Source organism: Sphaeramia orbicularis, chromosome 19, assembly GCF_902148855.1.
Source record: "Sphaeramia orbicularis chromosome 19, fSphaOr1.1, whole genome shotgun sequence".
In the NCBI taxonomy this organism is placed as follows: domain Eukaryota; kingdom Metazoa; phylum Chordata; class Actinopteri; order Kurtiformes; family Apogonidae; genus Sphaeramia; species Sphaeramia orbicularis.
This window is the reverse complement of record NC_043975.1, coordinates 9,726,539-9,749,515: the sequence shown is the minus strand read 5'-3', so window position 1 is coordinate 9,749,515 and position 22,977 is coordinate 9,726,539. Positions and strand designations below refer to the sequence as shown.

The following is a 22,977-nucleotide window of genomic DNA, read 5'->3' as shown; positions in this document are numbered from 1 at the left end:
TATTTTGGAGAGCGTCATGCGCACTTTTACGCACAGAAAGTCCAACATACTCCAAACTAACACATATTCTACATGGTTGGTACTTTATTCTATAAAACCACCATGCAGTATAAGCGTCAGTTTACACATATACTAAAGTGAAACAAGTAAAAACTCCATAGAAAAAAGCAGACAGTGCTTCAGTCATGTAGACAGTCCACTAAATGGAACTGGGTGAACTTTACCTTTCTTCTTCAGATGTTGCTCCATCAGTCGCTCCTTCGATCACAAATCTATCCGTAAACCTCCAGGAGGGTCATGGAACTTGGGATATCCGCCTTGCCTACATTTTCCAAAACTAGATCTAATCCGTTCTCCTCTCCGTTATGCGCTCCGGTTCTCCGCTCCGTGAATTCGCTGTGTGCGTCCCCAGTCACCGAATGGCTTATTTTGCATCTTCTAGGACGGGTGCCCGTGAAATTTTCGCATTGACCCGAAAATGTCCATAAAGCACAGAGTCTGAGGTTTCAGAAAGCGTTGGAATTTTTCCGATCGGACAAATAATGAAAGAGTTACGTCATCTGAACTACACATGCATAGGACACAGGACTGCAGGTACAGGTGTGTCTGACCTGACCCACCTGTCCGATCCAGCATGCAGATCCCAATGCAAACACTAGTGCGTTGTAAAGCAATACATTTTTTTTCTCTTAATTGTCCCTTCCCGGGCTCCGTACAAACCATCATTTGTACAGTTCTGCAAAAGTTTCACTTCTGCAAGACTGACCGTAAATTTCCCTTTCCGTGATGCAACATCTACACAGTAGCCCACTGCATAACACCCTACTATTTAAGGACTGGTCTTCCTGGTGGGAATCCTTCCTCTTCTAATGTTGCCAGTGTCATCGGATCCACCTGTCTGTACCTGCAGCCGGTTGTTTACAGTGCCGCCATACTGGAGCTCACCTGTTGTCGGATACACACGTAAAGACACCTGAGTAACAGGAAGAAGATCACAAAACACGAGCTTTACATCCAGCAACAGCAGAGGCTCCGATGGGGACGTAATTCAAGCTTTGTAAACCACGATCATGAGCAAAAAATACTCACTTTTCGCTTGTTTTTTCTTGCTTTGTTACATTTCAGGAACTGTCAGTAAAGGTGAGTCGCTGTGTTTTTGTTCCATGTTATTGCGATCTTCTGTGTCTGAATGTGTTCAACAGGAGCTTTTCGATCTACCAATGTGTTTATCTTTGTATTTATTTACACTTAGACGAGACAGAATGGAATATATGATTAAAGTAGGATTAAAATGTTGTTGTGTATAAATTTTCTTGATTTTTCTCATGACGTGAACGCATCACGACGCATCTCTTATAATGTTTCCTGTTCTTCTTGTTTCCTAGATTTTTTGGATGGATTTAGCTCAATTCCTTCCAAGTACTCTATTGTTAATCCACAAGTGATTCGCAGATGGTCAAGGAGCATCGATAGAAATCAGTTTAAAGATGTAGGTGAATAGAATTTGGCTTATTTTAAAATTATATTCTACAAACAAAAAGTTAAGGATATTTCATTTTTTTATGTAATTTTTTTGGTGTCATTTTTGCCATTTGTAAATAAAACTATGTCTGGTCATTAAAAAAAATATGTTTCAATTCAATTCACACAGGAAAAAGGTACTGTGCAAGAATCCCAAATGAAAAAAAAGCCCAAAAATTAAAAATATCCTTAACTTTTTGTTTGTAGTGTATGTTCTGAACTATTGTGGGACTATTTAAAACTGTGTTCTTGTTATTCAGGAAAATGAAGATGAGACAGTTTCATATTCACTCAACATAAAAGACAAAAAACACCATCTTCATCTGAAAAAGAACAGGTGTGCTTTTTTTTTTAATTTTGTGTTTCTTTTTATTTTATTTTTTTTATTTTGCACTATCATTATGTATTGTTAAAACCTGTTGCTTCATGACTGAATATTATTTTTCTCTTCCTCTCAGAGATTTTTTACACCCTAACTTTGTTCAGTATTCAGGCGGCAAATCAACATTTCCCAAACAACACGTAAGTGAATGTTCTTGTGGCTTATCTTCAAGGCTTTCCTCCAGCAGTAGTACCATTCTAATCTGTGGTCTGTAATGTCTTTGAAGTTTTTAAAACAGAACTTGTTTTACAAATTTTAATAGAGGTAGACCGATATATTGGCTGGCCAATCTATAGATTTTTTTCAATATCGGCCATCAGCCTTGATTTTTTTTTTTTTTTTTAAAGCTGATATTTGATCTGTAGTAAAAATGTTATAAGATATTTGATCAGACACCTGTGGGGGCAGCACTTGAAGTTCAATAAATTTTAAAAGAGTTCTATTTGTACATGTATTAATAATTACATTTATATTGCTGTATAAAAATCTTAATTATCTGAGTCTTTCAAATGTATTTTACATTCCATGTGCTTAAAAAAAATTTTTAAAAAATCTGCCTTAAATATTGGCCTCTAAAATCAGCTGTAGATATGTTTACGCATTTGGCAGACGCTTTTTTCCAAAGCGACTAGATACACGCCATTGGTTGACCAAAAAATTTTTTTAAATCGGCATCAGCCTTATAAAAACACATATCGGGAGACCTCTAAATTTTTTTTCAATATCAGCCATCAGCCTTGATTTATTATTTTTTTTAGCTGATATTTGATCAGTAGTAATAATGTTATAAGATATTTGATCAGACACCTGTGTGGGCAGCACTTGAAGTTCCATAGATGTTAAAGTAGTACTATGTGTACATGTAGTAATAATTTCATTTGTATTGCTGCATAAAAATCGTAATTACCTGAGTGTTTCAACTGTATTTTACGGTCAATGTGCTTTTAAAAAAAATGGCCTTAAATATTGGCCTCAAAAATGAGCTGTAGGTATCGGCCATCGGCTGACCAAACATTTTTTAAATCGGCATCAGCCTTACAAAAACCCATTTTGGTCAGCCTCTAAATTTTAAGTTATATCATTGCTGCAAACTGACAAAAACCTAAGAATATTGTAAGTAAGAGTTATTTTGATTGCAGGTTTGTTCACAGTGTGGTTCAGATAGAGAGTAACACTTGTATAAGGTGTTAAAAAAGGGTAAAAGGAAGCTTAAAAGCATCTACATAACTAAAGTAATTTTTTATTTAGCAAAAATTCCAATGCCAAAGCACTGCAGCTGCGTTTAGACATGGCAGAGGATCCCCAATTGACGGCTTGTTAGAAAGTAGCATTTTGTCAAGAGTTGAAGATGGCTGTGTCTTAATTCTTGTAGCAGAAAAAAATGTTTCATCTGCACATTTAGTGCAAAGCTCTTAAGTCTGTTTCTGCTTTTTCTTTCTCCAAGGTGCACTGTTATTACCACGGGGAGGTTGAAGGATACCCTGACTCACTGGTGGCTCTCAGCACCTGCTCCGGCCTCAGGTTTGACAAATACCTCCAGCACCAATAACAATAATAAATTGTAATCTGGTTTTTATTTATGTATGTATTTTGTAAGCCCAGGAAGAGTAGCAACCACTATGGTGGAAGCTAATGGGGATCTGTGTAAACAATAAAAAATAAACAAAACTAAGATTCAAGGATAAACTGAAGAAATTGTTGCTAAATGTCAAGGCCGCTGTGTCTTCATATCTGTCTATTCTGAAAAAGGCAATATGAAGGAATTCAGTTTAAGGGTCTACATCTGATTGAGTTGTGTTGTTTTGTTTTGAGTAACTACACACAATTTTATGTATCGTAGAGAAAAATGTTTCGGGGATAACGAGAAAAACAAAATGTGTAACCATAAGGAGTTAAGAGACTTTTCTGTCCTTTAACATCACACAGTGTCTAATTTTGGACTCTGATTCTGATGCTAAATAGAAAAAACACCTTTAAGTTATCTGTATCTGCTTTTTCCTCTTATTCTGTAGTGGTGTGATCTTTCTTGAAAATGAGACCTACGGACTTGAACCGATGCCCAAGTCTACGTCCAATGAGCATGTTCTGTACCTGCTGGAGGACGTCCACTCAGAGCCGGTCACCTGTGGCGTCGTCAGTGAAGTCAACGCAAATGCAACGCAAACAAATTCACCCTTTGAACCGGGCCAGTCGCTGACGTCACTACTGCGGGTTTGGACGCTCATTACTCATCAGAGTTTTCATATTTGCAATGTATAAAGGTATTTAACCCATAAAGACCCAAACAGCCACCAGCGACCAAAACCATCTACTGATCTTAAATGTATAATACCTGTTGATCCACTAATCCTATCAATACATGTAAATAATAGGTGTAAAATACAGTTTGCCGTCTTTTCATGGTCATCAGATATGACCATTTGGACATTCAGAGGCTCTGTAGTGAACGTGGAAACACCTTCATCTTCTACAACAGGGATGTCAAACTCATTTTCTTTCAGGGGCCACATTCAGCCCAATTTGATCTCCAGTGGGCCGGGCCAGTAAAATAATAGCAGAATAGTCTATAAATAATGACAACTCCAGATTTTTTACTGCAAAAAATCACATTAGATGATGAAACTATTTCTATCCAATTTAAAAAAGATGGGAATAAATGGAAAAAACTGAAATATCTGAAGAAAAACAAGTACAATTTTCTCAATATTATGCCTCAACTTATATATTAATATACATATTAACACATGTGCATTACAGATCAGATCTACCAAGACACATAACAGGCAGAATATTGTTAAAATTGCACGTATTTTTCTTTAGAAATTCCAGATTGTTCATCTTTGTTCAGGTTATTGACATTTTATTGTTGAAGTATATCAGAATTTAATGTTCTTTGCAATAAGTCAAAGAGAAAAAAAATGGTGTTGCCATTATTTATAAGCATAATGTCATATTATTTTTTTCACATTAAACCAAGAAGAAAATTTGGAGTCATTATTTCTAGATTATTATGCTGTTATTTTTGAGTTTGATGCCCTTCACTGTTAATATCTTCAGGGTAATTTTTGCATTTTGCACTTTGTAAATTCATCATGCGGGCCAGATTGGAACCTTTGGTGGGCTGGTTTTGGCCCCTGGGCTGCATGTTTGACACCTGTGTTCTGCAACATTGATCCACCAGTAAAACCGATGGAGTTGGATCAATGATAGTGGATGGAGACACTTGGTTTATGTTCAGTTACTGATATATTTAACTGGAAAAGTAACTTTTCCTTCAGTTTCCTCTGTTTTTGATACAAAAACCATCAGCTTTAATCTGAGTTTTTATGAACATCTACATGATCAGTTAATTAAATAATGGAAAATACTTGATTTTGACTGAAAAAAAAAGCAAAATACAGAAGATATATTAAAATAAATGGTGATTAAATCACTTAAGAAAGGTTAAATACAGAGGAAAATTCATTTTGGAACTGACACAAAAGTAGCACTGGGTCTTTATGGGTTAAATGGAGAGCAGCTGAGATTTTAACTGATTTGCGTTTGTTATTTCAACAGAAAAAGCGCAATTTGCCAGAAACCAGTTACATAGAGTTGGCACTGGTTGTGGATAACCTCAGGGTAAGTCTATATTCAGTATCTGTTTCAAAAGGATTGTTTGCAAATTTAAGTGACTGCATGTAACAAAAGATCTACAGCTCTCGAATTAAATAAGAAACCACTGCAAATGTTCACACAAGAACCCTGTTAAACACCTGTAGAGTCATGATCAGGAGGAAGATTAATGATCACAGCAAACAAAGCCAAGCTCTTTGTGTTTTTTCTTTGGGAGTGGCATCAAGCAGCTCACAGCAATATTAAACATATGAAGAATACGTCAAGAAACATGAAAGCTGTGACTGAATATGAATATGAACTTCTATTATTTCCATTACACATGGTCTGAAAACACTACATTTTATCATTCTGACACAGTCAATGACTAGAGATAAGAAATTATCTGATCCTGTTTTGAATTATGCTTTATTTACACAGATAATGTTGGTATATTTAAAAGATAATTTTACAATTTAACAAAGTCACTGTTTGTGGTAAATTTGTTGATGTATCAGACTGTGAAACTATGTAAATACAAAGACTAGTGGTGAAAATTATGAAGGGATGTCTTAACTTTCTCTCCCCACAATGCGTTAAGAGTCACTGAAAATGTCCCCCCAGCTTCAACATGTGAAGTTTGGAATGATTTTCCCCTCTTTTAATATTTTTTTCACTTTGCTGTCAAAGCTTGAGGTAAAATTTACCAAGGCAGTGGCTATTTTTGGCTCATTTTAAGAGATGCAGTCCATTCAGCTGTGTGACACTAAATTACATGTTTCAATACTATTTTTGCTTCGAAGCATAACCTTTTAGCCTCACAAAATTATAATTTACAATGAAAAACATTATATATGTAGATGGTTGCACAATTCAGAAAGGTACATAAAATATTTGTCTATTTGCAATGATCTCTGTCAATATTTTTTTCTGAAGTTAGCTAATCTAACTCTTTATAACTAACTCATTTAATGTTATTGTTCAGCTAAATCTTTGGCTAACTCATTTACTTCATTGTTAAGCTAATTGTAGCTAATTCATTTCATGTTCTGGCTAAGCTGTCCCTTTAGCTAACTCATATAGCGTGAAGCTAATGCTAAAGCTGAATCCTTAAATGTTACTTCTAAGCCACCATTCATTTAAATTTATTGTAAAATTGTTAACTTTATTACTCTATAGATTAACTCACTCAACATTATTGCTAACTGTCAAGCAAAAACTTTACTTCTGAAGCCCTAAAATTCTAAACGGCCCTTTAATTATTTGGAATTTGGTAGAAATGTTGTCAGTGGTTTCTAGAACACATATGCAAATGTAGTAAAACCAGTGGTCTCAATTTTTCCTACAATAGCTCTGCAATATAATTGCAATGAATTAAGCTAACTCTTTAGATAACTCATTTAATGTTATTGTTCAGTTAAATCTTTGGTTAAATCATTTACTTCATTGCTAAGCTACCTCTACAGCTAAGTTATTTGATGTTAATTCATAAGGGAACTCTTTGGTTAACTTGTTTACTTCATTGCTAAGCTAACTGTAGCTAATTCATTTCATGTTCTGGCTCAGCTGTCCCTTTAGCTAACTCATCTTATTGTTCAACTAAATCTTTGATTAAATAATTTGTGTCATTGCTAAGCTACCTCTACAGCTAAGTTATTTAATGTTAATTCATAAGGGAACTCTTTGGCTAACTTGTTTACTTCATTGCTAAGCTAACTATACCTAATTCATTTAATGCTCTTGCTAAGCTGTCCCTTTAGCTAACTCATCTAGTGTGACGCTAACACTAAAGCTAAATCCTTAAATGTTACTTCTAAGTCAACATCTGTCTGAATTTATTGTAAAATTTTTAACTTTATTGCTCTTTAGATAACTCATTCAACATTATTGCTAACGCTTAAGCAAAACCTTTACTTCTTAAGCCTTAAAATTCTAAATGACCCTTTTATTACTTGGAATTTGGTAGAAATGTTGTCTGTGGTTTCTAAAACACATACCCATACGTAGTAAAACAAATGGTTTCAACCGCTCTGTAATATAATTGCAATGAACTAATAATTAACAACCTTTTTTTGTCATTACAGTATGTGTTCAGGAAACAAAATGAGACAGCAGTAAGAGAGGAGATGGTTCAAATGGCCAATCTACTGGACGGAGTGAGATTTTAAGTTAATTTAAGCTAAAATGTACCTATTTTTGTGATCAGGCTGTCTAAATGTGCTCGTGTGATCAGCTGGTATGATGCTATGATTATGTATTTCTGTTTTAATCTAGTATTATAAGCAGCTGAATATCCGTGTGGTGCTGGTGGGTCTGGAGGTTTTTAAGGAGAGTAATCCTTTTAGCGTGGACGGCTCGGCGGGAGAGGTATTAGGACGCTTTGTCAAGTGGAGGAAAGAGACACTGATACCGAAACTCAGACATGACATTGGGCAGCTCATTGTGTAAGTTTTACATTTTCTAGTAAAACCATTAATGTTTGTTATTTAAATAAGAATGATAAATAATACTATTTTGGAATAATCAGTACAAAATCAGCCTTATTTTCTGTAATTTTGATGTGTGTTTTACAATAATCAATACAATATCTGCCTTATTTTCTGTCATTTTGACTTGTGTTTTACAATTTTACAATAATCAATACAATACCTGCCTTGTTTTCTGTAATTTTGACTTGTGTTTTACAATAATCAATACAATACCTATCTTATTTACTGTAATTTTGACTTGCGTTTTACAATTGTACAATAATCAATACAATACCTGCCTTATTTTCTGTAATTTTGACTTGTGTTTACAATAATCAATACAATACCTGCCTTATTTACTGTCATTCTGACTTGCATTTTACAATAATCAATACAATACCTGCCTTATTTACTGTAATTTTGACTTGTATTTTACAATAATCAATACAATACTTGCCTTTTTTTCCTTCATTTTGACTTGTGTTTGACAATAATCAATACAATATCTGCCTTATTTTCTGTCATTTTGACTTGCGTTTTACAATAATCAATACATTACCTGCCTTATTTTCTGTAATTTTGACTTGTGTTTTATGTGTCTGTGTCCCAGTGGCCAGCCTAATGCGTATGCAGGTGGTGTCTTGGGCATGGCCTTCGTGGGTACCGTCTGCTCCGTGGCGAGCTCCGGAGGAATCAACGTAGTAAGTTCAACTCCCTTTTGACTTCTCACATCAGCTGACACCATGGAGCTTTGATGGCGTAAGCTTTTGTGTAGTAACTGATCCTCTCTGAATCATTCATGAGAGTTATGGTAAGTGGAGTTCAGTCTAACAGAGTCTTTTTGTAATGTAGCACCCTAACAGGTTTGGCCTGAATTATTAGCTGCATGACAAGGCAAGTTTATTTGTCTTATGGGATTCTTAAATTCTTAGGTGTATTGAAATGTGCTATAACCAGCTAAGTGGAAAATATGTGCTATTTTTAGGTCATTTAATCAAAGACACACATGCAATTACTGTAATGTTAAGCCGTTTTCACAGCTTCCCTGTCCATTAAGCAAAGATTTTATTTTTGATAACTCATAATCTGTTTAGATTTGACTCCATGCCTTCATGTATCATATCAAATCTAATATACTTTATCAGCAAAAGATGCAAGCAGTTAAAGGGTTAGTTTTTGTTTTTTAAGTGGGATTGCAAGAGGTACAACCCCTCTTATGAAGTATAGGGGCTGGACAAAATAATGGAAACACCTTCTATGATGCCACAATGTTAAGTGTTTCCATTATTTTGTCCAACCCCTGTATATTGTGTACAATAGTATGGATTGTCACTGGCTTTAAAGATACAACTTTACAAAAAATTATTAAACAACTAGCAATTCTGTATAGAAATTAAGCAAAATAACCCTCATAAGACCTTTTGATATTCTTTTTTTTGGAATATTAACTGTTTCTCAATCATTTTTTAACATAATATAGTCTTAAATTGCAAGTTACGCATTCTCAAGTAAAAAAAGGTTTTGCCTCTATCAATTTAAATAAATGTCGACATGTGTGACGTGACAAGTGTATACTGCTGGGTATATATACTGACTTATTACTCTGTCTAGAAATAAAGATAGCAGACATACTACTACTACTACGACTACTACTACTACTACTACTACTACTACTATGATATTGCCTAAAGTCACCTAAATGTCATTTTTCATTAACTTATGAAATGTAAAGACTATTTTGGGCATAACTGAGATTATTTGTTTATGAGAAATACATGCAAATTTCCCAGACCTGTCTTTGCTGTCACCATGTTATGACTAGTTCAGATAAAAGTAGCAGCAGTGGTAGGCAGATAAAAACTGCGCAATGTGATCTGTACACTAAGCAGTGTGCTCTTTGGATGTGCAAGCTGTACAGGTTTGGCCAAAGGTTTTGTGTCTGCAAGTTCCACTGCTTCAGTTTCTTTAGTTTTTTTCCGGCCTTTTTCAAAGTTTTAACCCATAAAGACCTAGCATCTACTGATCAAAACTCTTCATCCATTAATCCTATCAATGCATGTAAATAATTAGTGTAAAATGCAGCGTTTCATCTTTTCATGCTCATCAGATAGGACCCATTTGGGCGTTCAGAGGCTCCGTAGTTACCATGGAAACACTGTCATCTTCTACACCAGGGGTCTCAAACTCAGATCCTCGAGGGCCGGTATCCTGCATGTTTTGGATGTATCCCTCTTCCAACACACCTGATTCAAATGATAAGCCTATTATCAAGCTCTGCAGAAGCCTGACAATGACCGTCAGGTGTGCTGGAGGAGGGAAACAACTAAAACATGCAGGATACCGGCCCTCGAGGATCTGAGTTTGAGACCCCTGTTCTACACTATTGATTCACCAGTAAAACCCGTAGAGTTGGATCAATGTCAGTGGATGGAGACCCTGGGTTTATGTTCAGTTAATGAGAGATTTTGCTGAAAAAGTCCCTATTTCTTCATTTTTTTTTTCTGTTTTGATACAATAACCTTTGAATTTACTGTGAAGTTTTATGAACATCTACATGATCAATTTATTAAACATAGGAAAATAGATGATTTCCACTGGGAAAAAAAACTAAATTCAGTGGATAATATTATAATAAATGGTCATAAATCACACAGGAAAGGTTAAATAGAGAGAAAATGCATTTGGTGACTGCCACAAAAGTCATACTGGGTCCTTCTGGGTTAAAGATTCTTTATTGTCAATTCACTAGATGCATAGAACATGCAAAGAATTGAGATACTGTTTCTATCATCTTGTTAAAAGAGGTAAAAAAAAAAAAAATAGAATATGAATAAACGGTATAGTTAACTATAACAGAATATAAAGTGTACATGTTAATCTATTTACAGTAGGAGCAGTAGTACAATACAATAATGGAAAGTGCAAAATGGAACCAAACAGTAGCAGATATGACAGTACAATGAAGAACAATTATAAGCATTTTATTAGTTTCAAAGACTTTTTTATGATAAATAAATTACATTAATGCAAAGAGTCAGTTCGTGTCATTGCTAACATTTTCTGCCATGCTTGTATTTATAAAACCTTCACTATCTGACTTCTTCATCAGTCACTCCTTTCAGACGAGGATGGTTATTTAACTCTCTGTTTTAAAGGATATGATGAAACTGTACAGTCTCTTCCATTTTAACACAATCAGCTATTCACAGATTCACCCACATGGCTGAAGGGACCTTGACTCTACATTGTTTACTTAATTCTAACTTTTTTATCTCAACTTTCTGCTTTTCTAACCTCTGTCTCAAATATGTCATGACACACAAACACACCCTGCCTGGTCACAAAGACACATACAATACAATTCCACATCACTCTGCGTAGACTCTTTGTTTCTACGACCTTCGTTACAGATTTAGTTTTAGATTTAGGTTAGTGTTAAAATGCCAGAGTCGCACAACACCAATAAACTTAGTGATGACATCAGTGGTAGACCACAAACTGACCATGTCCTTTAAAATAAAATGATAGTTTTTAAGTATAATGGCTCCTAATGTCTCATCTTGCTCAGTGTCTGTGTTGCTTATCTTTGCTTCTCCTCTTTGCTTATAACACTGGGGGGATGCTGACCTCTGTCGACTAGGAGTAATACACTTTCTACAAATAAGTATCTCAACAAGCCTACTGTAGCCCTCAAAATATTTTTTAACTGTGATTTTATTATCTTTTAAGGGATTTGTTATATTATTACCCTCTACATTTTGTGTTTTTCACTCAAAATCAAGTATTGCCCCATATTTAATTTACTGATTATGTAGATTTTCGTGAAGGCTCTGAGTAAAAAAATAATGATAGTGATGCAGAACCTGAACTTATTTCCATGTCCACTCCTTAGCTTCTACACATGCAAATGAGACACGTTTACTGTCACTGGAAAGATGAGAAACTGCACTTTAACTAGATGATTTAAATGTTTGATGGGATCAGATCAGTTCAGATATAGATCAGTGGATGCTTTTGGTTGTCAGTGGCTGTTTAGGTCTTTGAGGGTTAAGACACCATTTTTCCAGTTTCAGAATTGTATATTACAATTAGCGCTGTCAAACGATTAAAATTTTTAATCAGATTAATCACAGGGTTGCTGTGGATTAATTTCGATTAATCACCATTAAATATTCATTTTTAATCTATATTAATCACGTTTCATTTTGAATGAGCAAACAGACTCAAGAAAGAAGGGAATATATAGGCCTATGCGCATAACGTGTTTATTAAACACCTTCAAAAGTTTCAACAAAACAACTTGAAACAAATCAACAGGAAACAACTGTTCCATCTTGGTTTTTTTGGCCTCATATTTCCATCCAGAGGGCCAATGTGCTGTTTAGCGTCTTCCATGCTAATGGGTTGGTTCTGCTGCCTGTCACTACTGAATCAACTGCTCATTTGCATATGTGCGACGCTAACTCTATTTGGACAAATTGCCCCAAATGCGTTGGCAGAGACGTTCAAAATCATTCTATGCTGTAGATGTGTTAATTGCCTTAAAATTTTTCATCTGATTAATCATGATGATGGATTAATCTGCAATAATGCATTAACTTTGACAGCCCTAATTACAACATTATTAAACTATGAAATATTTTCACATCATAATATTCTATATATGTTTGTACAGTTCGGCAATGGCAATCTGAATTATGCCTCCACCGTGGTGGCCCATGAGATGGGCCATAACCTTGGCATGCAACATGATGAGGGTCGCTGCAGCTGCAGTGGAAGCTGCATAATGGCTCCCACTGTCAGGTAAAACCACAGAAACAGATACGAAACTGAAACTCCCACATCTTAAGCTGTTCATGCATCAAATGTCAACATGTCTGTGCTGAATGTCTCTAATTTTCAATGTTCTGTGTGATTTCTTTCCATTCATGGTTTATCCTGATACACTGCAGTGGGTCCACCACATTCAGTACATGCAGTGGAGATGACTTTGAGAAGCTGATCCGTAGAGGAGATGGTGTGTGTCTGAAAAACATGCCCTCCCAGTCTGATATTGTTGGTATTGCAAAGTGTGGCAATGGCCTGTTGGAGGAAGGAGAGCAGTGTGACTGTGGCACACCCCAGGTAGAAACCTGCCCGCAGACAAAGTACACAACGTGTTGTTTGTTATGGGTTTTTACCCTTCTAACAGGCATGAAACTCATCATGTTCTTTGGCCAATACACTAGAGTATTTGCAAATACACTGGGGTCACCTGGAATTCAAATGGGGTCAAAAAATCTAAATCTTACCATGTGTATTTTCCTCATTTCTAGTCAAAATATCTCATCACACTTAAAATAAGACATAATCACCTAAAGAGTAACTTTTCAGTGTGATATAATAACTTATTTTTACACAATAGATCTCGAAAATCTTATTTCAAGAAATCTTGCCAAGATAATTTTCATTTGTTCATTGGCATATTTTTTGCTTAATTCAAGATTTTTTTTTTTTTATTAATCAAGATTTTTTTGCTTAATTCAAGCAACAAAAAATCTGCCAATGGAACAAGTGAAAATTATCTTGGTAAGATTTCTTGAAATAAGATTTTCAGGATCTGTTGTCTAAAAGTAAGTTCTTACATCTCACTGAAAAGTTACTTTTTAGGTGATTATGTCTTATTTTAAGTGTGATGAGATATTTTGACAAGAAGCGAGAAAGAAAATCAGTAAGATTTTGATTTTTTCCGGTGTACATTGTAATTAATTGTAAATACACAGCTAGATGTCAGTAACACAGATACAAAATAGGACACCTTTTTGTAATCTCTTGTCGGTTTAGCAGTGTAGTTGTAGTTTATTTCCCATTACAAATGTTCAGATTTTAGTTCAAAAATCCATTCATCATTCTCAGATGTTTACACAAATATATCCAGATTTATTTGCAGAATATCAATCAAAGTGTTTGTGTAAAAACATGACCCAAGTTATCTCTTCATTTTTTTTTTTGCAGTGGCATTCATACTTTCTCTGTGTTTCCATTTCATTCAGGAATGCACAAACAAATGCTGTGATGCCGCTACCTGCAGGTTTACAGCCGGTTCAGCCTGTGCAGATGGGGGCTGCTGCAGCGACTGTCAGGTCAGCACACTGTTAGAGTTCAACTGGACTGGAATATTGCTCTATGTTGACACAAAATGTAGTCGAAATAGCAGATAAAATACTAGTACGTGAGTTGTCACCATTTGGAAGTAATGTGTAAAGAACAGATTTAACACTGACTTCACGCTAGACGAAGCTGAACCACAGCAAAGCTACTGTTGTAGATGTATTTTTAGGAGGCGATGTGGGTTCACATACATAAATACAAACAGTATATCAGTGTAGGCACATAAATCTCATAAATAAAGAGTGTGTAACTTTTATCTGTATGGGGCCAGCCTTGTTTTGTTATGCTCATTTATGCAGCAATAGATATATTCTCTGTAGAAACTTGAAGACTAGGTTGTTGTCAGATAATATGAGATCAGTTATCAGGAAAATATGGCGTTTAGATTTAGGTTTCTCTCCTGAAAAATATTTGGCTATGTATATAAAAGTAACGTATTATAATATCAGCAGTCATTTCAAATATTGACAACATATTGTAAGTTGTTGCCCATGTTCATTAAATTTCGTCTTTTTTTTTTTTCCTTCTGTTTATTGGTTTTTGTTCCACATATAAAAACAAAGAACATTGTTCCATTGTTTGATCCAAAAGTGAAACAAACAGACAAACAACATGCGGAACAAACCCCTCCTCCCCCTCCCCTGGAACACATCCCCTCCAGATTACAGGAAAGACCCCCCCAAAAAAAATAAAAATAAACAGTAAATAAATACAAAATAGAAGTACAAAATTCCCACTTTAAATGCTACCAAAAAAAAAATAAAACAAATAAAGATAATAATAGTAATGATAAATAAAACCACTAAGGCACACCAATACTGTATAATACAGTATTGTATTAGTGTATATATGGTATATAGTGTATATTACAATTACTGCATTATATATTTGTTGTAGTTGAATGCTAAAATTAGGAAAAATGTATTGTTTGATTGTTGTATTAAGTTAGTGATAAAGGTGTGAAAGCACTTGAAGGGTAGAATTAAATAAGTTTATACTTCTTCCTACTTCTTTTCAACCATGCAAAACTCAGACGAGCACGTACTTGAAGAGAGATTCTGTTCATTTAAATGTTATTTTGTTTTTGTTTTTTTGCTTTATTTTGTTTTGTTTTGTTTCTTTGTGTGTTCAAAATAAATAAATTAATATATTAGTCAGTCAAGAGAAACATGACAGATTGTACTATTACCATAGATCAGAGATGGAGTCCATGTCTTTTCAAAGGTGTTAAAGTCAATCAAATTTTTATCAGTTTAAGAAAATAGATCACGTCCTTTATCCATTTTCAGAAGGTTGGTGGAGATCAGGATTTCCACTTTAACAATATAAACCTCCTGGCCAATAAAGATGCAAATGCAATCAAGTCTTTATTAAGAGAAGAAAATTTAAGTGGAGCAGGCACAACACTAAACAGATCAGTAAAAACATCAGGAAGAATTTCTTTCCTGTACTTCTCTTAAGTTGCTAGACTAGATTTATCCTTGAGTGTCGTGTAGAATTTAGTTTCATTCAAGTCTAATAATAAGTTATCCATGCATGCTTTTGAGTTATGATGTGTATGACTGAAAGGAAAATCAGGTGACCCAGTGTGAGGCAACAGTTCACAGGAATCTGTTCCTTATCTGACTTCTGGTAAATGCATGTCAAGATTCTGTGAATTATTTTTAATGCATATGTGGTTTGACACTTTCATTTTACATTGCACCACAAAAAGTACCCACCACAGTACGTGGTCGAGGAAAAAACATACACCTAGCACCGTGTGGTTAATAAAACTTACTGAGGAAACTCAGTTAAAGCCACTTTGCAAAAAAAAAAAAAAAAAAGATTGAATTGAAAGATTTAAACATCAAGAGGCAAGGCAAGGCAGATTTATTTGTATAGCACAGTTCATACACAGGGCAATTCACAGTGCTTTACAGAAATGGACAAAAAAAAAAAACAAAAAAAACAAATAAAGATAATAATAGTAATGATCAATCAAAACCGCAAAGGCACACCAATACTGTATAATACAGTATTGTATTAGTGTATATATAGTATATGGTGTATATTTTAATTACTGCATTATATATTTGTTGTGGTTGAATCCTAAAATAAGGAAAAATGTATTATTTGATTGTTGTATTAAGTTAGTGATAAAGGTGTAAAAGCACTTGAAGGGTAGAATTAAATAAGTTTATACCTCTTCCTACTCCTTTTCAACCATGCAAAACTCAGACGAGCACGTACTTGAAGATAGATTCTGTTCATTTCAATGTTATTTTGTTTTGTTTTTGCTTCGTTTGGTTTTATTTTGTTTCTTTGCATGTTCGAAATGAATGAATGAATAAATAAATAAATAAATAGATAAATACAATGCTCAGTCAAGAAAAACATGACAGATTGTACTATTACCATAGATCAGAGATGGAGTCCATGTCTTTTCGAAGATGTTAAAGTCAGTCAAATTTTTTTCAGTTTAAGAAAATAGATCACGTCCTTTATCCATTTTCAGAAGGTTGGTGGAGATTAGAATTTCCACTTTAACAATATCCTGGCCAATAAAGATGTAAATGCAATCAAGTCTTTATTAAGAGAAGAACATTTAAGTGGAGCAGGCACAACACTAAACAGATCAGTAAAAACATTAGGAAGAATTTCTTTCCTGTACTTCTCTTAAGTTGCTGGACTAGATTTATCCTTGAGTGTCGTGTAGAATTTAGTTTCATTCAAGTCTAATAATAATTTATCCATGCATGCTTTTGAGTTATGATGTGTATGACTGAAAGGAAAATCAGGTGACCCAGTGTGAGGCAACAGTTCACAGGAATCTGTTTCTTATCTGACTTCTGGTAAATTCGTGTCAAGATTCTGTGAATTATTTTAAATGCTTATGTGGTTTGAAACTTCCATTTTACGTTGCACCACAAAAAGTCCCCACCACAGTACGTGGTCGAGGAAAAAACATACACCTAGCACCGTGTGGTTAATAAAACTTACTGAGGAAACTCAGTTAAAGCCACTTTGCAAAAAAAAAAAAAGATTGAATTGAAAGATTTAAGAATCTTTATTTGTTAGTATATTTTTCATGCACAAATGCACCACACACCAAAATCAACCCGCTATATTTACCCCACCACTAGAATAGAATAGAATAGAATAGAATAGAATAGAATAGAATAGAATAGAATAGCCTTTATTGTCATTGTGTGTGTACAATGAAATTAGGAATGCTACTCCAGTCCAAAATAAAAAAAAAACAAAACATCCAATATGTTATAAAATGAGAATAGATTGAATATAAAATTACAAAAACTAAAAAATTAAAATAAGAAAATAGAATATAAAATTTTACAAAAAGTAAAATAAGAATAGAACTAAATACTGAAACAGACACTAGCTGAACATGCAGGAACACATCACACACATCACACACTACAGACTAAGAGCAGTGTGCTGCCATATCATGCACTCAGGGAGGAAATGTATGTATGTTGGGGGGGTGCGGGTTAAATGTCATGTTTGAAGGCACATCAGCCCACATTTTTTCCAGGAAATTGAACCAGAAACCCTTCTGTCACAAGGTGCTTCTTCAACCTTTTTAGGTCAGTCTTGTGATATATATTTTCTAACAAAATGTGATGCAAAAATGGAATATTAGTGCTAAATATTATAGGTGTGGATACGTAACCAAATATTTTTCACAGGTGAGAAATTGAAATCTTAAAAACTTAAAAAATCCAATCATGGCTTTTCACAAGGAGCAAAGTGCAAAGATGGTCATAATTTTGCTTGTAATCTAATCTGAATTTTATATTATCTACTAAAATTAAACCGTCTTTTAAGCCTCTACATCAGGGGTGTCAAACTCATTTCTTCCAAGGGCCACATTCAGCCCAATCGGATCTCAAGTGAGCTGGACCACTAAAGTAATAGCATCATAACCTATAAATAATGACAACCTTTTCTCTTTGTTTTAGTGCAATAAAAACATTAAATCATGAAAATATTTACATTTACAAACTATCCTGCAACAAAAAACATGTGAATAACCTGAAAAAACTGAAATTTGTTAGAAAAATAAGTACAGTTTTAACAATATTATGCCTCAACTTATTATTTATATATGTGCATTACACACAATGTTACACAAACATGTGGTAACAAGCAGAAAATTGGTAAAAAAAAAAAAAAAAATTTGAGTTTGGAACTAAAAAAAGAACAATTTCTCATTCAATTTCTCATTTGCCCAGGTTATTGTTCTTCTTGGTAGTTCTTGGAGGTTCAACTGGACTAGTTAGTCCAGAAAGTCTAGAAAAATGGAGTTGTCATTATTTATAGCTTATTATACTATTATTTTACTTTAGATCACATTGGTCTGTATATGGAACCTGAACTAAAATGAGTCTGACACCCTTGATAGTTAAAATCTTCAGTGTAATTTTTGCACTTCGCAAATTCATCCCGTGGGCCAGATTGGACCTTTTGGCGGGCCGGTTTTGGCCCCCCTGGCCACATGTTTCAGACCCCTGCACTACACTGAATAGTTTTAGTAGCACAAGTAAATAAGGTTTATTTCTATAGCACCTTTCACAGACATCAGTCAGAAAGTGCTTCACAGCAGGAAAGCATGTGGAACAAAATGGACTGGGACCAGAAGGATAATGTATGCAAACAATCTCACTTCATCAGATTTATTATTAATAATAATAATAATAATAATAATAATAATAATAATAATAATAATAATAATAATACACTTATAGTGCTTTTTTGGACAGTCAAAGATGCTTAACAAACCAGATTTATGTTGATACACTGAGCAACAATATATTTCTTGGCGTATTTTCAAAAAACACAGCTGGTTGCAAACCACAGACACATTTGCAAGAATTTATGGAATCTTGTCACACACTTTGCAGAAGTCAGAAGGAACTCATTCCAGTGAAGTGTTGACACACACACATCTAGTCTAGACTTACACATCATAAGTCATAACCACGCCTAAACAAACCAGCCTACAATTTATTATTATTTTTTTTTCTTTAGAAAATACGTACCTCAGAGATTAAATGTACTAAATGTCACGTACTTTAATAAGATGAACTGGAAAACAAATGACAAAAGTGAAAGCTGATGTTTTCAATGTATATGATTAAGTGTTATTGCACATATGTATATTGGTTAGTATACATTTATACAGTAGATTTATAAATCTTCCACCAGAAAGAACCTGAAATACTTGAAATGACACCTAATATGTTCAAGTTTACTAAATATTTTTCAAAGGAGAGAAATCTAAACTAAAAAAATCCAGTTTTTCACAGTGAGTAAAGGCAAAAGAAGGTCAGATTTTTCTTGTAAACTGATCTGGATTTCATATGATCTTACTACTAACTAAAGCAGTGAAGAAGAAAAATCAAAGAATAAATGCTTTAGTAGTTAACCTCATAAAAGAAATGGTGAAAAACCAACAGGATCACCAACAAACCACAGTAAAGCAAATACTAAATATAGGTCATGACTACTCCACACTAGTCGCTTTTCCATTGACCCTCAAATTGCGCAAATATTACTTGCACATAAAAATGTACCAAATGGAAAAATGACAATTTCGCCAAGTCTCATTTTTCAATTAAAAGTTTTTGCGCTGCCAAGAGGTGGTTTTTCGAAAGTGGTGTATCACACAAAACTGCAGTGGAAAGACCTTTTTCGCAACTAGTCAGGTGAATTTAAAAAATGGTTGTTGACGTACGTTACAACAAGCGAAGAAGAAACATGCCGCGGTATGTGTGGACACACCAGGAAACCCAATCATTTTTTAAATTTAGTACGAGATAGAGGGGCAATATATAATAATAATGAATATATCTGTAAATCAACACCATATTTACGTTCGTCACCATGTTTATGGAATGACTTCTTGTGTCATCTCGCAATAATAAATAAACAAATCATCGCATTTGGGATTTCATGGAAAAACCAACATTACACACTTCTGTTTTTTCGACATTTAGTAAATATCGGTAAAGTTTTGCACAGATGTCCAATGGAAAAGTGACTACTGTCAGTTTCAGAGAGGAAAGGGAGAAAAAAAAGAAAAAAGGCTGTCACTATTAATGTGTCTGATATTATTGATTTTACTGTTTTTTCTTCTTTTCTTTTTTCCTTTCCTTTCTTTCTTTTTCCCCTCTTAATCTTCTTTCTATACTATTATTTAAAACCCTTTACTGATTTCTCATTTTTGTATACTCACATCCTGTGACCCTTTTACTTATTAGTACACAGGTGTCAAACATGCGGCCCGGGGGCCAAATCCGGCCCGCTAAAGGGTCCAGTCCGGCCCTCGGGATGAATTTATGAAATGCAAAAAATACTCTAAGATCTTCACAATCATTTTAGGTCAGGTTCCACATTCAGACCAATTCAATCTCAAGTGGGTCATAATAACCTATAAATACTCACAACTCCAAATTTTTCTTTTTGTAAATGTAAATGTTTTCATGTATTTACTCTAAAATAAAGTATAATATCTCAAAAATGTCTTATTAACCTGAACAAATATGAACAATCTGAAATGTCTTAAGAGGAGTAAGTGCAATTTTGATAATATTCTGCCTGTTACTAAATGTTTTTTGTATTTGTAGATCCACTGTGATCTGTAAGTTATAATGTACATGTGTAAATGAAAATTGGAAGCATAATATTGTTAAAATTACACATTTTTTTCAGTTTGTTCATATTATTCACATTGTTTGAAAGGATAGTTTGTAGATGCAAACATTTTCATAATGTAATTTTACTTTTTTCACTCTAAAACATAGGGAAAAGTTTGGATTCAACATTATTTATATGTTATTATATTATGATTTTACTGGTTCAGCCCACTTCTGATCAAATTTAGCTGAATGTGGCCCCTCAACTAAAATGAGTTTGACACCCCTGTATTAGACTGTCAATTTTGTTTTCATTCCCTCTTCTGTCTCCACCTGAATATGCCCAACACATACAAAATAATCATAAATAATCATATATATTCACACACACATGCATGCACTCAAACTCAGTAAATCGCCTTGTTTTGCTTTATGTCTATGAACTATTCTGTCTTGTCTGGTGTCTATGAACTTGAATCCCTTGAAGTCTGTGAATTAGTATGGCAGATGTTTGTCCTGATTGTTTGTTCTTTCTTGTTACCCCTGTCACAATGTTTGTCTAGCACTAAATAAAATGTAAAAAAAAAAAAAAAAAAAAAGAGAAAGAAAGAAAGAAATGGTGAAAAACCATCACAACCACCAACAAACTACAGGAAAGCAAACCACTTAAATTAATAACATATAGGTCACGACTGCTCAACACTGTCAGTTTCATTGTCTTGTATGATGTTTCTGTTTTAGATCAAAGTTGCTGGAACGCAATGTCGAAGCTCTATCAACACATGTGACCTCCCAGAATTCTGTAATGGCCAGAGTGCGTTCTGTCCCGAGGATTTCTACGTTATGGATGGTCTGACCTGTGAAAATAACGCCGCCTACTGCTATGAGGGCCGATGTCAGACGTATGATTTCCAATGCAGACATCTCTTCGCACCAGGTACAGTCAGTAACCATTCATATACAGGAATTTCCCAGCTACTTAAATCACAGTTAATTTCTTTTAGACAGCTGGTATTGCACAGTATTGAAATACACGCATGTACACAAATGAGAACTAACAGCTTCTGCAGGTAAAGTCAGTATTTAGTGTGACCTCCATTTGGATATTACTACGAAGACTGACAAATACATATGTGTGGTCATGCATTTCAGGAGAAAAAAATGTACTGTACATATATTTACCTCTGCCAAGGAGGTTATGTTTTTGCTGGCATTGGTTTGTCTGTCTGTCTGTCTGTCTGTCTGTGTGCAAGATATCTGAAAAAGTTATGGACAGATTTGGATGAAAATTTCACGAAATGTTAATACTGGCACAAGGAACAAATAATTAAATTTTGGTGGTGATCGGGGGGGCACTGATCTGCCTCTCCGAGTGCTTTTCTAGTTCCTGCATATTTCTTTTTTAGAAATAAAGACACGCATATTGCAGCCCTGCAAAAACAACAAAGCTAAAGGCTGCCTAAGACTTTTGCACAGTACTGTATATATGCAATATGAGCGTTAAATTATAATTAGTGTTGTCAAAATATTAAAATTTTTAATGAGAGTAATCACAGGGTTGCTATGGATTCATTTCAGTTAGCCATAATTAAATGTCATTAATTTTTACTCTATATTAATCGCGTTTCATTTTGCATGAGCAAACAGACTAAGAAAGAAGGGAATATATATGCATTTAACATGTTTATTAAACACCTTCAACAGTTTCAAAAAAATAACTTGGAACAACTTTTCCCTCATGGTTATTATTTTTTGTCCTCATACTTCCATCCAGAGGGCCAACATGCTGTTTAGCATCTTCCATCTTTATGGGTTGGTTCTGCTGCCTGTCGCTACCAGATCAACTGCCCATTTGTGCATGCGCAACGCTAACTCTACTTGGACAAACTGTCACAAATGCATTGGCAGAGATGTTCAGAGTCATTCTTCACTGCAGATGGGTTAATTGTGTTAAAATATTTAATCAGATTAATCATGGTGATGGATTAATTCGCATTAACACATTAATTTTGACAACCCTATATAATAGCAAAAATAAAGAAAACAAAATGTACTGGTGTGAATGATAAAGTTGTTCAGCCGCAGTAAGTCATCACACTCTGATGTTGTTTCTTCTAGGCATCTGATTCTTGTTTTTTGTGAGTACTGTGAAACCATAAAGCTCCAAAAATCAGTCCTGTGATCTGTCACTTGTTGTCGCACTTAAAATCTGACATTTTGTCTG

General features: G+C 34.4%; 1 protein-coding gene across 1 annotated transcript in view; it reads left to right on the top strand.

Moving 5' to 3' along the window:
• The first annotated feature begins 769 nt into the window (after window positions 1–769).
• The window catches only part of adam9b (ADAM metallopeptidase domain 9b), a 30,793-nt gene continuing 8,585 nt past the window's right edge, over window positions 770–22,977 (top strand). Inside the window, exons 1-14 of the mRNA XM_030122539.1 lie at window positions 770–1,140; window positions 1,386–1,489; window positions 1,782–1,858; window positions 1,980–2,043; window positions 3,348–3,424; window positions 3,916–4,114; window positions 5,462–5,524; window positions 7,582–7,653; window positions 7,772–7,941; window positions 8,576–8,666; window positions 12,641–12,768; window positions 12,918–13,089; window positions 13,998–14,087; window positions 21,495–21,690. Coding sequence (XP_029978399.1) covers window positions 1,071–1,140; window positions 1,386–1,489; window positions 1,782–1,858; window positions 1,980–2,043; window positions 3,348–3,424; window positions 3,916–4,114; window positions 5,462–5,524; window positions 7,582–7,653; window positions 7,772–7,941; window positions 8,576–8,666; window positions 12,641–12,768; window positions 12,918–13,089; window positions 13,998–14,087; window positions 21,495–21,690 — 1,573 coding nt within the window. The 5' untranslated portion in view covers window positions 770–1,070. The remainder of the gene's footprint in view (window positions 1,141–1,385; window positions 1,490–1,781; window positions 1,859–1,979; window positions 2,044–3,347; window positions 3,425–3,915; window positions 4,115–5,461; window positions 5,525–7,581; window positions 7,654–7,771; window positions 7,942–8,575; window positions 8,667–12,640; window positions 12,769–12,917; window positions 13,090–13,997; window positions 14,088–21,494; window positions 21,691–22,977) is intronic.